This window comes from Falco cherrug, chromosome 6, assembly GCF_023634085.1.
Source record: "Falco cherrug isolate bFalChe1 chromosome 6, bFalChe1.pri, whole genome shotgun sequence".
Classification (NCBI taxonomy): domain Eukaryota; kingdom Metazoa; phylum Chordata; class Aves; order Falconiformes; family Falconidae; genus Falco; species Falco cherrug.
The window spans coordinates 53584746-53601683 of NC_073702.1; the positions used below are offsets into that span (position 1 = coordinate 53584746).

Here is a 16938-nt window from a genome sequence, read left to right on the forward strand (position 1 = left end):
CTGCAGTTCTTTTCATCTTGTCAGATAATTTAACATATGGAAAAGTGCTTAGTGACATTGATAATATATATATTCCAAAACTTAGCACCCACATCACATAGTGGGGAATAAGATCTGGAATTATGCTGTTTTTTCCCCTGGATCAGGTCTTGCTTAAGAATATTGAAACACACTAAATATTTTTTTAACTAAGAACTTTAAAACTACTAAAAAGCTGGGTAGCTTCACTTTCAGAAGTAGTAACATAATTCGAAAGACTTCTTGCTTAGCTAAAAGTAATGATTAAATATTTTATTAATTTATTTGGACTGTTACAAAAAAAATGTAGTAGTGCTGGGACTGGAAGTGCCCAGGAAACTGCTGAAAAAACCAGGATTGCCAGTAATGCTGCCACCTGGATTGAGACTGGTGGTTTTAGTTCACTTCTTAATGCACATGCCTTAAATATATAATCCCAGTGCACAGGAAGGAAATGAATGCTTGTAGTGTTTACCAGAAGTGACCTGGTTAGTCATTCCTCTGTCAGGGCTGCTGGAGCCAGACTGACGAGGTTCTCTGATGGTGCTTTAATTACTGCTGAAGGAATAATGTTTAGTTATAGACTTTTTTGCTATCAGATGAATACCTTTCGTGAACCTTGCATTCACTTACAAACAGCACTGAGGTATAGTCAGGGCTTGAGGACTAAAGCCTATTATTTCTTGAACACCTTTACCGAAGACATTGACACAGGTTTCAGGCTTAAGGAAAGGCAAGGAATGACCACAGTGTATTTATGACTGTTTGAAAATACTGTTGTAATACGAAGTAATAGTGAGTCTGTAAGAAATTGTTGTTCTTGTGTTGTTTTTTTTTCCTCAGGTCTTCTCATGATATAACCTACTACACTTAAAATGAAGAAAACCAGCAGCCTTCCAAGTTCACTGTTAATGCCACAGAAAGACTACATAGTGTATTATCTCTTACACTGGGTTTAGATCATCTTTACATTCTTACAACTATTATTTATTTTCTTTTTTAAAACACTAATTTGAAATCTTGAAAAAAATGTTACATTTGACTATCAAGAAACAAAATGTGGGTCAAATCTGTGGAGGTCACGGTCACTGAAAATCAAGAGCAATAACGTAACAGAGATGAACGTAAAACTAAGCATGAAATTATTATTTGACAAACAGCTGTTGATTTGTGTAAAAAGCATGAATAAGAAGGATAAAAGAAGCATTTTTGCAATAGGATGATTAGGCGTGAAATGAGAAATGTCACTATTTGAAAGAAAAAAAAAAGCTAAGTTTACATGACTAAGATTTACTGGAGTTTTTAACATTTGAAAAATGGAATCTAAGTAATTTTGGAGGCTGGAAAAAGTGCCATTTCCAAAGCAAAGCCATTGGCTTCCAAAGTAAAGACTGGCAGGATGCTGTGTGGGTTCTAGTGCTACAGTGTCTTAAGTTACTTCACTAAATGCTCAGATAGCACGTGCTGGAATCAGGTTTTTAATTCAGAATTTTGTCATCCTGGCCATATAATATTAAATCATAAAGTATGACAGCAATTCTTCACTTGTGTGTCTTCGACCTTTATCAAGAGATTGACAACTTCTGTCAAACCTCTGCTGTAGAGAACATTTGGGTCACTTAAGGTCCACAGGACACCAGCATTAATTAGAAATCTTTGTTTCCAATTCTATTTTAATCTTAGCACTATATGAAAAAATATTATATAGATCCTAAGTTTGTGCAGCTACATATGCTGTTCTGTACAAATTAGTTAGAAATATGCAAATAACTTAAGAAAACAATCTGCACATTTGCATACAATTTGTATATGAACACAAACTTCCGCTTATGTTTAACACACTCCACCTCCGGCTGTGACCAGGAAGGATGTGGAGTTGCAGATAGTGGCAGTTTTGGCATGTGGGCCAGGATGAGACAATAGTTAGGTGGCAGTTACAAACCCAGGGTATGCGTGTTCGTAGGGATGTGAGGCTATGTGGTGGGATATAGGACACCTGGGGCACGCAGGTGGCTGGAGGAGGCTGGATTTCTGGTTTTGTGAAAGCTGGCTAAAAAGACGGTAAACAAAGTATTAAAGATCTTGAAGATGGAAACATCTGACTTGAGAAATATTCATGGGGTTGTCTGTCTAGCAGCTCCTGAGTATGTAGATGAATGCAGGCATCTGGGGAACAACTGGGCTGGAGGATGTAGAAGCAGCCGAGTCTGTCAGAAATGGCACTCAGCAGGGAGCACTGGCAGGGCCTGGGAACTGGGATGTGTCTCCTCCCCTTGCCACTGAAGCTTACAGTTTTCTCTGCTTGCCCTCCTCTCCTGACACAGTAAAAGGAGTAACTGTAGGGATGTTCCTTGATTACCTGATCCCAACAGCACCTGGAGGCTGAAACTGTTTTAGATGGTGGCTACAGTAATGTGTCAATGAAGTAAAATCAAGACCGCTATAGAGCCTAATACCTTGCCATTTTGCTGCTTAACATTACCAGTAGAAATGCTAATTAATATGGTTTGCATTTACCTGCAAGCCAGCACATTTAATCCCAGCCACTAGTCACTGGATCGTAACAGCCACTAGTTACCAACGAGCCAGGTTAATTTGAGCTGTTTCAGGTCCAGAACTGAAAAAAGCTTGTAGTTAACTTCAAAGCCATACCAACTCTGCTCCTGTGGTGGTACACAAATGTGGAAATGGTGTTTTGAGGGCGTGTTGTAATGCGCATAGCCTTCAGCGAACGTAGGCCAACTCAGAATCCCACATTGTCATCAATGATACAACCATTTTTAATAACTTTAAATACACTTGCCTACATACATGCACATACGGTCGCAGCCATTTATTAAGTGTGAGGTGTGAGTAAGATGTAGCAGTGAGGGTTACACATCAAATGCCAGGACTGCACTCGACTGTAAGATCACAGTCATGACAGTCGGTGGCGGGGTGGTGGGATTGTGGTGGGATGTTGGCGGAGCGGTGGGATAGCTGCCGGGCGAGGCCGGGGCAGTTTGCCCGCCGGGGGGCCGGTGAGGCGTACAGGCCCCACCGCTTTTGGGGCCGGGCCCGCTCCGCGTTACGCAGGGCTGAGCACGGCGCTACCGGAGGAAGCTGCGCGCAAAAACTTCCCGGAGCGCGGGGCCGCAGCGGCCCTTCCCTCAGCGCCTCCGAGGAAGCCGAGGGAGCCCGCGGGCGGGCGGCACGGGCCCTACGGCAGCGACCTCCCCAGCCTCCCCCAGCCCTCCTGCCGCGCCAGGCAAGCCCGCGCCAGCCGCTGACGTCACCACCGGCCCGGCGCAGGGGCGGAGCGCGAGCAGCGTAAGGAGCCGCCCCCCCTCGCCCCGCGCGACGGGCCGCCCAGGGAGCGGCCGGGCGAGGCGGGAGACGCCGCGCATGCGCGAGGGCGCGATGAGAGCGGGCGGGCGCGCGGCGCGCCTGCGCAGGGGGACAGCGCCAGCCCCGCCGGACATCAACATGGCGCCCTAGGTCCGCCGCGCCAGCACCACCGCGGGCGAGCGAGGCGGCCGCCGCCGCCATCATGTCCCGACACAGGAACGTCCGAGGCTATAACTACGACGAAGGTAGTGGCGGGCAGGAGGCGGCGGCGGAGCTGCGGGAACCGTCCCAGCCGCCGGCCCCTTCGCGCCCCTCCAGCCCGCACGCCTTCCCCCGGCGGGGCCCTCCGCGCCGCGGCTATGCGCGGCGGTGTCCGCGGGCGGGAAGGTGTGCCGGGGCCCGCGCGGGTGGAGGGGAGGGTGCGGGGGGCTGTCGAGGGCGGTGGGAGGGGAGAAGCAGCCGCCTCCCCTTCCTCCCCTCCGCGGGGGTTGGACGAGGCTCCGTGAGAGGCCTCGCCGCCCCTACCCCGCCCCCAGCCCCCCCCCCCCCCCCCCCCGCCGCCTCCCGCCTGAGTGGCGGGTGGGGCGCACGTGGCCGCGCGGCCGCTGCCCTCCGGGGCCGCATCCTGCTGCCAAGGTCGCCCCGGGGCTCACACGGGCAAAGCCCAGCTTTGGCGCGCAGGCCGAGCCACGGCAGGGCTTACCTGCCTTGTCTTAAGCTGCCGAAGTTGACTGCTTTTCAGGCGGGTGGGAGTGACCCTCTGTGCAATTGAACCTGCCCTTCTTTAGTCTTGTGAAACTTAAAAATTTGTGTTCCCAGTCTAACTCTAGCAAATTGTTGCTGTTGTTCAGCCATAATAATAGACATGAGGCAGCAGCTCTTCTTTGTAGAAGAAATGTAGTTCTTGAAGATGGAGTTGAATACCTGAGGAAGACCCTGTTTTTCAGACACCTTTCTGACATATGTAACTTCCGTGTGCATGGAATGAACAAGCTCTTGTGTAAGAACTCGGTCATACCTGCAGTACTGAAGCTTGCGTTGTGCCCTGACCCATTAACTTAGGCAAACTATGAACTGTGCACTTTTTTCCAGAGGCTTCCTTTGTGTTGTCTTGGGCTGTGGAAAAGTGGACCACAGTTGATATTGGTGTGGGAGCAGCTATTTTGTTGCCTCACTTTGTCAGGATAGGTAAAAAAACACAGGAAATACTTCTGCCTACCTCTGGTCTTTTGCTGCTGAGTGAACAGATGCAATGTCAATATGTGTTACAGTAGCACAGATTGGGTTATGCATCACAGTCTTGGAATTGGGGAAGTCATGTAAATCCATGTGAACTGTGACATTTGTGTGGCCTACCCTGCAGGTTTTACTAGTGCAAATTTACCCATTATAGGCAACATTTTAGACTGGATTGGGGATTTTACTGTGTCATTCTTTCATCCTCTATAGAGATTTTTCTTCATCACAGAGTACTTGAAATGTTGATTTCAACTGAATCTCTGTCTCTGTGAAGTTGGGTGCCCACTCTGTAGAATTTATTTCAGTGTTTGTACACTGTGATTAGAATCTCTTCTAATGAGGTTGCTGACATACATAGTAATTTGCGGTCATATGAGGCTTAAGTTGATAGTGCTATTTGTAAATTTACTATTGCATTACGCGTAAGGTTTAATTAGAAGTATGTATATGTGTGGTCTTTGTATTTATACCATGTACAACTTCTGTAGTCGCTTACAATAATTTATCCCAAATGAAGTACGCTTCTGTCATCTTTTTTTATTATTATTTCATATAATGCCATTTGTTCTTCTTATGCCATTTATGATTCTGTAATGCTTTGTCTGGCCAAATTATTTGTATCCTTTCTAAAGTAAACATTTGCAGTATTTTTTGGTCTCCTTTCATAGGAAGGCTTCTGAGGTCTTGGATCTTGTGGCCTTTATTTGACCATATTCTATTTCTGCTCTCTTCTTTTTGAGGTATGGTAATATTCCAGCAGAGAGTATGTTGGTGATACAGTTGTTGATACTGTGGAATGCTTCTGTTGGTTCTATTCTGTAATTCCTGTCATTTTTTAATGATCATTTTTATGGTCAATGAAAGGTGAACCATTTTCACAGAGATGTCTTTCTTAGTCTAGAAATTAAACTAGTATAGGATATACAGGTAGTTCAGATAATGCACACTGACAAGACTTACCTTGATTTCACTTAGTACTAAATCTGAATTAACCGTTCACACAAGTCATTTTGGAGTTCCCCGTGACACTCTCCAAGTATTGGCCAAATTATGAAAAGGGATCTTACCTTGAAAAAAATGTATAGCTGTTCTCTAGACTTTTTATAGATTAATTGGTCCTAGCAAGGAACCAGGAGACAGTGGTCAAAAAGTAGATTAACAGTGCACTTTTTTTTTTAAAGACAATCAGTCAAAACAAGCTTATAATATGTTTTCTTTATCCTGAGATACTTAACTTCCAAAGTAGCTTCCTGGGTCCTTCATTAAACTTTTCTTATACTTGTGCCTGCCTTTTTAGCTACTGCTTTTCATTCGTGTTTTTTTGAAAATTACAGAGTTGAGTTTGAGATAAGTGAACCTTTTGTGCTGCAAATTCTGAGGCTTTTATAGATGTGTACAGTGTTTGTAATGTCCCAGTTCTGTGGTCCATAAGTTGGTATCCAGTGCAGATTTTTTTTAGTTGTTAGCTGCTTTTTTTTCTCTGGCTCTTAGAATTACAAACAATACATGTTGTTTGTGAAACTGCCAAGTGTATGCAGTAACATCTTTTTTCATGTATTTCCTTATTAGTTAGTGAAAACTACAAATTTATTTTCAAGGTTACATGGTACTAGGATATTGGGGGAGGGGAATGTGATTGCTTTCTCTTTGTGTTTCCTCATAACTGATTCCTCTTTAATGGGGAAAGTGTATGGTTATATTTAAGTAAATATATAAGGTTCTTGGTTTTTGGCTGAAACAACTTTGCATGTTCAAAGGGAATTGTGAATTGTGTTTTTGCCTTGCTGAACTCAAAAAGTGTGTGGCCGTAAGGATGGACTAGAGAGGAAAGCTGAGAAGTAGACAGGTATGGAGTAGCAGTGCTAATCCTGAGTTGTTGGAGTAGGGATTGTAATTGAACTGTCTTGTGGTTAAGACTGTCGAGAGGTCAAGCAGAAATATCAAGAGAAGTGCCGTGGGTGAAGATTTGTGGAACTGTAGAAAGCTGTGTTTGGACTGTGAGGGCAGCCTTCCAAAGGAGATGCTGAAGGAAGAAGTGTGAAGCATGGCAACCCTTGAAAATTTTCAGCTTTCCTAATGAATAGAGTATTAAAATTACATTATTGTAACTCAGAATTTCTTACCAAGGTAAATAAACAGTACTTACCTGCACTTCTGGAATATTAGATATGCATACTTTCTTAAAACCTTGTGTAAAAACTACACTTTGAATTATAATATTAAGTATTTAGAAATTGTGCAGACTAATCTTACTGTTTCTGCTTCATAGATTTTGAAGATGATGATGTGTATGGCCAATCAGTAGAAGATGATTATTGCATTTCTCCTTCAACAGGTTAGTTCCAATGGTTACCTATAAGCACTGTCCATTGATGCCTACTCTGATATTTATTTGTGTATAAAACGGTTTTTAAAAGCTAGTGAAACTTTTGAAGAGTGCCTAGCGGCCATAATAATTTTCAAGTCAGTTAGGTAACATGAGGCATTGCTGTACTTTTGGAAGTCACATTAGACAACTGGGCACATCTTCAGTCAAACAAGTATATTGTCTTGGATGGTCAGAATAGACTTGATAATATAAAAATCTGAATGTGTTGGTAGTCTTGAAACGTTTGGTATCTTTCAGAATTGTTATTAAGATATAGCTGGGCTTAACAGTTATGATTCTGCACCTGGTAATTTGTCTTTTACACAACTTTGGGTAAATGTGGGGTAGGGAGTCTTATTGTGGGATGCAGCACTGATCCTTACTGGCTTGTGTTCTCATGCAAGATCTCATGGAGCTAAGAAGCCTTCTGGCATTTGTAATGTTGCAAAGTAGGTATGAAAACAGTGATGCTGTGTGCTCAGGTAAGATGTAATTGGAGCGTCTCAGCCCAGATGAATTCGGTCCAACTGTAGAATCATTAGGTTGTGTTCTGCAGTTGAATCTCTGGCAAGATTTTCCCGGATTTGGTGGCAGTGTTTCTAGAGCTGAGTAGGCTCTGAAAATAGTATGGCTGAGGCTGATGTGAAGCTGTGTTGCAGGTAACCATGCCACATCTAAATCCACTGCAACTGTGATGTAGTCTGTGTCCTCTTGCCACAGGTACTTGAGTTAATTAGGTCTTTAAAAATCTGTTCCTCTGTCATCCTGTTGATTTTGGTTAGTGAATCTAGGTGTGTATTTTTATCATTTGTAGTCACATTCCCCAGCAGATTGCTTGCATTCGGTTTCCAAGTATTGCATTTTATGCTAGAATTTTTCAGACACTTTCTAAGAAGAATTAAGGTAGTCTTGTATTTTGTGATGAAAACATGCAACATGCTTACTTTTTACTCAAGTATAAACTGCTAAATTACAAAACTAATTCTTGCTTGTGCACAGCTATTTTCCTAAGAATTCCTTTTACCTAACCTTCATTTATAAAATAATCTGATCTAGATTGTATAGTAATATTTTAATACTTCCTTCAGTTATGGTGATTGAATTTGGAATGGTATGCATTTGGGAAACAGTTGCTAAGGCTATACTACTGCTGGATATACAAATGCTTTACGTATGTGTTTTAGAGCTGGAGAGCGTATTACATAACATAAGGAAATTTGTTTACATTATATTTTGTACATTTCTGAGAGAGGTAATGACTGGGTCTCATGTTCAACAAGAAGTTTTATCTATATATGTCTTAATGTGTTGCAAAATCAGAGTGGAATTATGTACTTGTTTAAAGTTTTGTGTGAATATGTTTTAACTCATGGGCTGTATTTCTAATGAAATTCCAAGAAGAGAAGAATGTGTTTAACTCCATTAAATTATCAGTAGTTTGACAGTGCCATACTGTGAAAGCAATGGTATTTTCATGATAATTTTTTTTTTTACTTGTAACTGAGGTAAAAAAATAATTGCGGAGTATGGTTCTGAAGGCATTAGGCCGTAGAGAGTAATTTGGTATAGAAAATACTACTTTTTTGAACCTGGGGCATATTCTTTTGTTTGAATATTGAACTTGAATAATGCAGAATGAATATTGAATAATGCAGAATTACTGCATTACATGGATATGAGGATATTGCCCAGCCTGTGGTTTCACTGTGAGGATGACTTTCTTATATTCTAGCATGAACTGTTGTAAGCTTTGTACAGTCTTCAGGTAGTAATCATTATACAGTAGTGTTCCCCACCCCTGAAACCACTGCAACGGCAGCATCCTAACACTTTTCCCCCTTCAGATATGTTTTGTTTTTAAAGGAGGAAAAAAGATTTGACTTTTTTTAATACTTTGTTTTGTGCCTAATGCAGCAGCTCAGTTTATCTACTCCAGACGAGACAAACCAGCAATGTGTGCTGAGCCATTAGAAGAAGAAGGATATGGCTATGAAGGTACAGATGATACAGCTGATTATTTTACATCTAATCATCAGTTGACTGACGTTGATAGAGGTAATTATAGACAATAAATAATTCTCAAAACAGTCTATTTTATGAATTAAGGACTTACTAAAATAGCTTTAAATTAATGTTTGTAACTTGACTGACGCTGCTCACAACTTCGTAATCTTGTAGAACACCACCCTCCATGAAATTAGATAGCTTCAGTGGTGATTCTTTAAGCTTGTAACTGCCTTTTGTATAGTACTTGGTTGCATACTTTGAAACATGTTTTAGTTTCTTATTAGATGCAGTGAGATTTGATGTGAAATTCATACATAAGAACAACTGTACTGGCTCAGGCCAAGCATCCATGTAGCTCAAGGTCTTGATACAGCAAATGGATGCTTAGGGAAGAGTATTAGAAATGGAGTAGTTGTAGAATGATTTTTTTTTTTTTGCTTGTATTGCATTCCAAATTATGGCAATTAGCAGTATTTCAGAGGTTTTCAAAGTCATGCATTTCCTTGAAATAGTAGCCAATATCTTCAGATATCTGTATCCTCTGCAATCTTTTCTTACCCTGTTTTGAATTCATTTGGTTTCTATTCTGTCCTTCAGCTGTGAATTCCACGTTACAAGCAGAGTTCTGAGTGGTTGAGGGCAAAATACTTGCTTTAGTTTTTTAAACTTGCTTCCTGATGGCTTAATTACATGCTTTGTGAGAAATACTCACAAGTATCCTTCCCAAGTATTAATAGTTAACTTCAGGTTTTAATGTTTTGGAAAACGAGGATTATTTTTAAAATCTTGATAAGCTCAAAGTAAAGTGTGTTGGTGAATGAATAGTCAATAAAATACATGAATGAAATGTGGTATTTAAAACAAGTTACAGAAAATTCAGAAACAATGGACAGAATAGAAACAATCTAGATTCCATGTCAAGTAAATTGGTAGAAGCTATGCTAATGCGTAGACACACGGGTAAAACATGATAAATTGGGGTGTAATAGACATGTTTTTACAGCAGGAAATAATGCTGTAGAGGGCAGTTTGAAAGAATCAGTATGTGGATACAGGTGATCTGGACGATACAGTATGGTACCCTGGCTCTTCAGAATGCTTTTGACAGACTCAAACAGTTAAGAATTGACATTGAAGAAAGAAGGAAGGTAAAATTCTGGACTAAAAGAAGATGGTAAAGAAACCTAGAAATAACCATTTCTGCTGTGAAAACAGCAGTTGTCCCACAAGACCTGTAATGTTTGGTATAGTGTGCAGTGTTGGCCGTTAACACAAAATGATTAATTGCGGTCCATCTGGCTGCAGAGAGTTTGGTAAGATTGGCCTTGTTGAATGTTAGATAGTAAAATGGCCAACTGGCACATTGTGCCAGGGCTGTGCCAGTACTTGTTCTGCAGAGCAGATATCTGGAGTGCATTGCCTTGCTATTTGGATTACAGGTTGAGGTTGCTGATTTGAGTAACCAGTTGGAATTCTGTGGTGTCAAATTCCCTTAGCAAAGTTCTTTAAACATCACCATCTTTGAGAAGGTGTTCAAATAAATAATCTGTAGTAGTCTTCCTGTTGTTCACTTACTGTTGTCTAAAATCTGAACTAGCAGAACCTATGATACACAGGAAGATTCTCTTCTGTTCTCTTGTGTTTGTATGTCTGATCAGCACACTACTTCCAGTGAGTGGCAGCCTGGTGAATTTTCAGTCTTCCTGGTGTGTGGCAAGTCAAGACTTAAGAAACTTGTCTTACAAGGCTTATACTGGTTGCAGAAATATGCTCCAAAGAAAATTGATTTTATCAGCCAAAAAATGTATTACAGGTTTAGGAAAGGTAAAGATTACAGGTAGTTTAAAACCTGGCGCGTTGATCCAGAGTTTTCAGTTGTTGAGGCCTGAGGCCTCTGAAAATGCTGTTTTACTTTGGGTGTTAATTATAACATCTGTAAACACTGGAATTGTGTTGTTCAATGGGATTCCACGTTGACTTATTAAATTCGGATAATTTTAAGTTGTTTATTTGTGCTTCTCAACAGTGAAGATATTTAATTTCACAACATCAAAGGATTTCAATATTGAGACTTTATAGACTAATAAATAGTAGTTGGTGATATGTTCCTTATAGCAATATCTGGAATTATTCAAATATTCTGCAGGGTTTGGGGGCAGACTTTATCATGGCAGTAAGTGAGATTAAAGTTAATTTCTAAAGGTTTTATCTCTTACTGTGATATTTTTCTCCTGTTTTTGTTAATCAGATGTGTGGTGCTAGTGGTTAGGCCACTTAAGACATTTTTTTTGTGCAGCTTATAACAGTCATATGTCTCTTTTAGCCCGTCTTAATTCATGCCTTGATCAAATGAGAGAAGTTTTGGCAGAGTCTGTACCAGAGCAAAAAATGGTGCAAGCAGTACTGGATAGTAAATTTGATGTACAGAAGGCTTTGGATCTTGTGCTTTCTCAAGGCAGTAAGCAAAATGTGAAGACCAAGAATGAGGACACTGTGACTGTAGGAAAGACAACAAAAGGTATACTTCTATTTAATTGTTTACACTGAAGATGATTCATTTCTAAGTACAGTTTAATTTTGGCTTTACAGGCTGTGAAGATGCTTGTTATTACATTAGAAATTTATTAGAAATTTAAAAAAGATGAACTTTTCTATTTCTGTGTTCTAAAAACATTTAAAGGAAAGTAGCTTTTCTTGAGCTAGAAGTCAAAGTAACAACCTTAGTGTCAGTTTAAATTCAAACTGCGAGTATCCACAGTTCACAGTACATTTCTGATTTCTAATATATAACTTAATTGAATAAATAAGTGTCCTAAAAGTTGGACAACATCTTTAAGTTTTATGCTCTTCCATTATTTGTGAACTGATAATCTCCCATCCCCAGTTCCACCCTTTTTTTGGTAGTATCTGTACATTAACTTTCTTGTTTTGATTTATGTTTAAATCTTTGTAATCCTTACTGGCATACTTTGCTGGTTCTTACAGTTTCTTAGGTATTTCAGTAGATACCCATAATTTAATTGTATAACATTGCATGTCTTTGGATAACACTTAGTAATTAAATGCCTTTTCATGTTTCTCCTTGATTTTTCTGTTGCTGCTGTCAACTTTTAAAAAAATGGATATTTCGTTGTGACTGCATTTGCATCTGAAAATTATTGGCTATTGTAAGGTAAGGAGACTTACTTTGTTGTCCAGAAATGTGTATTGATACAGGTGGTTTCTCTTGTGCAGCAGAAAGTGTTGCTGACAACACCAACAAACCTGGGTTTGGAAACCTGACAGCCAAAAGTGGTTCAGCTTGTTACTCTCTAATTAAAAATGACAGAATACTCCTTAATGCTGAAAAATCCAATATACCTTCATCTGAAAGGAAAGGGTTGAAATCCTCTTCACTTGTTCTGTCATCTTGTTTCAGTGATGATTTATGTAAAGAATTGTTTTGTGAACCTGTGAATAAACAGGCAGAGAATCAACTACCAGAAAGTGCTAATACAGTAAATTTGATTTCTAACAGTGAAGATAATTACTTTAGTATAGGAAGTAACCCATCTGGATATTCTTCTTTTAAGAAGTTGGAATGCAAGGAAACACAGGACTTGAAATCCTTGCCAATGCAGAATGTGCTTTGTGATTCTCTGAGTCCTGAAGACTGCATTCCTCTTGTTTCCTCAGATACTTCTGATCGTAATAGTAATGCGTATTTTTACAGTCCTCCGTGTTTAACAAGTGCTTTAGGAAAATTGGCTCTTGATAACAAAGTCAGTCATACTGTAAATAGAAATAATGAACTTGAAAATTTTTCTTCAGTTGTGCAAAGTAGAAAACAAGAAAGCCCCTCTTCAGATACGGCTGCTTTGCCAGTGTTAAGGTCTGGAAGTACAATGTTGGCTGACTTACTTCAGGAGCACCAGGAAAGCAGTGCTAGCCACTGTTACTCTTTGGCTGACCTTTATACCCAGTCAACAGCAAGTCTCACTGATACAAAGTTGGGAATCTCACCATTATCGCAACTAGTAAGTCAACCTCAAACTTCAGGTGGGATGCCAGAGCTAACAGGATCTTTGTCTTCTCTAGTCCTGTCCAAAGTTTCTCCACGAAAGGAGGTTGAGAATTTATCACTCTCGGATTTAATAGCAGAGACTATTGAAGTAGACAAAACTCAACAACAGACAGACTTCCCCATGCTTGATGTAATTGAACTAAGGCCCTCTAAAAGAATCAACATTGATTTAAGTGTCCTCGTAAAAAATACGGATGTTTCTGCAAAACAAAATGTGGTAGGACAGTCAAGTGTCTTGAGCCCTGAATCTAAACATTTAAAAGAAAAACAAGGAAAATATTCTGGTTTTGCCAAAACAGATAAAAAACCCAAAAGAGGTCTTGCTTCTAAGAGGCAGGATTTGTCCCTTTCATGGATAAAGGCATTGCGTGCAAGACCTTCAGCTTTTGCTTTAACCTTGTGTCTCCGTTATCCTCCAAAAGGTTATAAGCGGCGCACAATTGGTATACATAAGGCTTTCCTATACAGTAGACAAGTACAAGATGTAAAACCCAAGGAAACTGGTCCTATAATAACCATAACACCATTTGACTTCAAATCAGCATCTCCTGATGACATTGTGAAAGCTAACCAAAAAAAAGCTTTCACAAGAGAGTAATGAAAAAAAAAGAAAGCAAAAAACCAAACCAGCCAAGCAACCAAACCCACACAAACAAACCCCTCCAAGAAACAGTGTTTATGTCTTGATATATGAAAAATATTAATTATGTAGGACCTATTTATAATGCAGAATTGGATTTTTTTATTTTTTTAATTGACATGTTACATTCTCACTGTTTGGTAGCAAATTTGTATGTGAACTTTTAAGCTGTTGCACTGAATATCTTTATTTTTGTCTAATTTTCACTGACAATATAACATTTTTAACTTTTGCAAAGTCTTGAACTTTACTATAGATATTGCATGCACAAAATTCTATAAACAGCATTAGACTTCTTGAAACATCTGTAGGTGTTGAAGATACAGTTTGTTGGGAAGAACACAGTTATTATTTTGTAATTTAGTTTTGCTATATGGTGTGTATAGTTTGGGGAGCAGGAACCTCAGTTTATATTATGACTGATGTAATAAATATTCTTAAAGTTAGATTTTCTGATAAGGTATGCTGGTAAACTGCCAGTCTTGTAGTTGATGTTTTCAGTCAATGTCATTATTCTCTTCTATCGTTATACTGATTACAATATTACAACAGAAATACCTTTAGTTTTAAAAAGCCTCGCTAACCTCAGGTCTTAATGGTTTTACTTGTGGTAGGACATGTAATTTTTGATAGGACCAAATTTTCAGGGGAGCAAGCAATTAAAACTGTGTGCCTCCCCTCCACCCCATCAGCTGTCAAAAGTGTGGAATCCGCTATTTTGTGGGCATATACATGTATTTCATTGGAAGATTAGCTAGGATTCTGTGGTTTATTCTCAGGTTTTTTGGAAAAGTATTGGCATGAGCGTTTGCTCAATTGAAAAAAAAAAAATGGGCAGTGTAAGTGCTGTTTGTGTCTCCCTCTTGTCTGTTTTGAAGAAAGCTTTCTTTAGTAATGGAAATGTATTCTCTTCAACTGTTTGCACCAGTCGCTGTTACTTTGAATCTTTAAATGAACGATCAGAATTGGGACATTCTGAAAATTTTTTTTTAGCTGATAGTTACCAGATTCTGGTGCCCCTTCTAGTCAAATTAGTAACTACATGTGTATTTCAACTTCTCTTTTAGTAAATACTACTACTTTTAGTATGTTTCCAGTGTCAGTGTCAGTATTTTAGATTCTGAACAGCAATAAGTGCAATAAAAGTACTGCTGCAACTAGAAGAATGTTTGTTCAGATACTGCCATACGCTTATTCATGCTAAACTTGGCAGCTAGTATGGAACAGTAGATACAATTTTAATCTAATTTCTGTTGAGCATGTTGAATCAAAAAGCAGACAAAAGCTTTAGGTTTATTCCTAAAGTCAGGTTGCACTACAGTTTTGTTTCTAAATAAAAATAAAACATGTTCCAGTGCTCTCAGGTACAAATTTCATGTTCTGTATATTTTGCTTGTTTGTCTAGTTGATGCTATTGTCATTTAGAACTATGGACAGTGTGACCTCTGACCTCTTGAATGAAATTAATATTTCTTACCCTTACTAATAAAAGTTTTATATAATGACAGTGCTGCAGTGTTTATGTTCTAGCTGACATGTTAATCTAGCTATCTGTATTCTTACTTAGTTTGAGTGCCTTAAAGAACTGAAGCGTAAATAGTACAATCCAGGGTACATGCTATGATCTGATAAGTTCATGGGCAGGACCAGAATTTATTTACTTTCTTGGAAGACTTCCTACAGAAGTCTGGCTGATACTGATGGTACACTGGTTGTTTTATTAATTAGTCTTAATAGTAAATTCTGCTTTTTGAACAGTATGGAATGCTTTTCAATGATCAGTTTCTCTGTAGTTACTCCAAATATTAACTTCCTACTGCTTAAAAGTTCAAGTCTCTTTTTCCCACTGAGGCAAAATGTCCTACTTGGAGAGTTTATAATTAAAGTTCAGTTTTTCCAGAATTATATATATTCTTCTAGTAGAGAAATTCAAATTTTTAAAAGTAAAGTATTAGTGCAAAGTTTGGCATCATCATGCCTGGTATATTTTTAGGTGGTTTTGCTTACTTATGTTCCAAATACTCTTGAGGCACTAATTAATGTAGGTAGAGATTTCTAATACATGGCAGTTTGGTTTTTGTGATTTTTTTTAATTTTCACTTGAATAGCTTTGTTTTTCTCTAGAAATCTTTCCTTTTACTCTTGCTGAACTTGTCCTTGATTTTGGTCTATTTTCTCATTCCCCTGGCTGCTTTTCTTTGCGTGACACTTCTTACAATTTTTTAATAATTTTGGAATGTAAACTGGACATACACCTAAATGTATGTGCTATGAATTCCATTGGAAAGTATGTACAAGTAGTGGGTGGCAATGCATAGTACTCAGAGCTCACTTTTGCCATAGGTTTCATGCAGATCAAAGTTGAAACAAGTGACTGAAGCCAAAGGGCATCAGCATTACATCTTTATTGTAGATCTTACTGTGGGATTGATACCTCGGTAAACAATTTTGGGTCTTGTGATATAGCTAAATTTTCATGTATAAATACTTTTTCATTTGCATTTGTGTCAGTGTTGTTAGTGGTCTTGAAGAAGCAATACATGCTGTTTAGTGTATAAGAAGTAGGGGTGGGATTTTTCTTCAGTTTGCAATCCTAAATCCCGAAGTGAGTGTTGAATTAGTACAAACCTGCAGGCTGAACACTGCAGAAGGTACCTAAGTGGTGGATAAACCTAAATTCCAATGAATTTTCAGTAGAGGTTGTTCATTTCCATGCTTGGAAAATCTTACAGTTTTGTTTTTATTAGGAAAAGGGAATGTGTTACTATATTTGCTTTTTAAGTGAAGCAGATATTTTAATAATTTCCTTACTGAGAACTGGGTTTGTGTCATTAGTGACAGGTTTAATTGTTTTAGCATACTGCATGATACTACAGCATATGGCACTTCTGTATAACAAGTCTGTCTTTGGCCTTTGCGCTGAAGTGTTTCTGCCTAATGAATGTTGGAATTCTTGTTAATAAATCTACTTTATGCTTAACACTGAGCTTATTTTATTGATGTATGTATATAAATTTCCCCACCCCCCCACCCCCCATTTTTCAGCTAGTGGGTATCTTTGTCTAATACAGGTTGTGCTACTTGTTTTGGAATTCACATATTAACATTGTAAAGTACTTGTGTCTGTGTTTGCATATGGACATAAAGAGAATACTAAGCTACATAGACCTACTACTTCTAGTATTCAGATTGTGTACTTCTAAGGTATTTTGTACATTAAATTTATTTTGTACATAATTTTAACGTGGCTGCTGAATATTTTTTAATACAAAATTG

The 16938-nt window shown here is 38.9% G+C and overlaps 1 protein-coding gene across 6 annotated transcripts in view; it reads left to right on the forward strand.

Annotated features, from left to right (window-relative positions):
* The first annotated feature begins 3395 nt into the window (after nt 1–3395).
* The window catches only part of HBS1L (HBS1 like translational GTPase), a 61061-nt gene continuing 47518 nt past the window's right edge, over nt 3396–16938 (forward strand). The window contains exons 1-5 of one of the 6 annotated variants that reach the window (XM_055714497.1): nt 3396–3590; nt 6854–6919; nt 8867–9007; nt 11283–11477; nt 12137–16899. In XM_055714497.1, the coding sequence (XP_055570472.1) occupies nt 3548–3590; nt 6854–6919; nt 8867–9007; nt 11283–11477; nt 12137–13620 (1929 nt within the window). In that variant the 5' untranslated portion in view covers nt 3396–3547 and the 3' untranslated portion in view covers nt 13621–16899. Of the gene's footprint in view, nt 3591–5252; nt 5325–6853; nt 6920–7611; nt 7673–8866; nt 9008–11282; nt 11478–12136; nt 16900–16938 lie in introns of those variants that run through there. The other 5 variants (XM_055714498.1, XM_055714495.1, XM_055714494.1 and 2 more) reach the window with 5 other exon arrangements.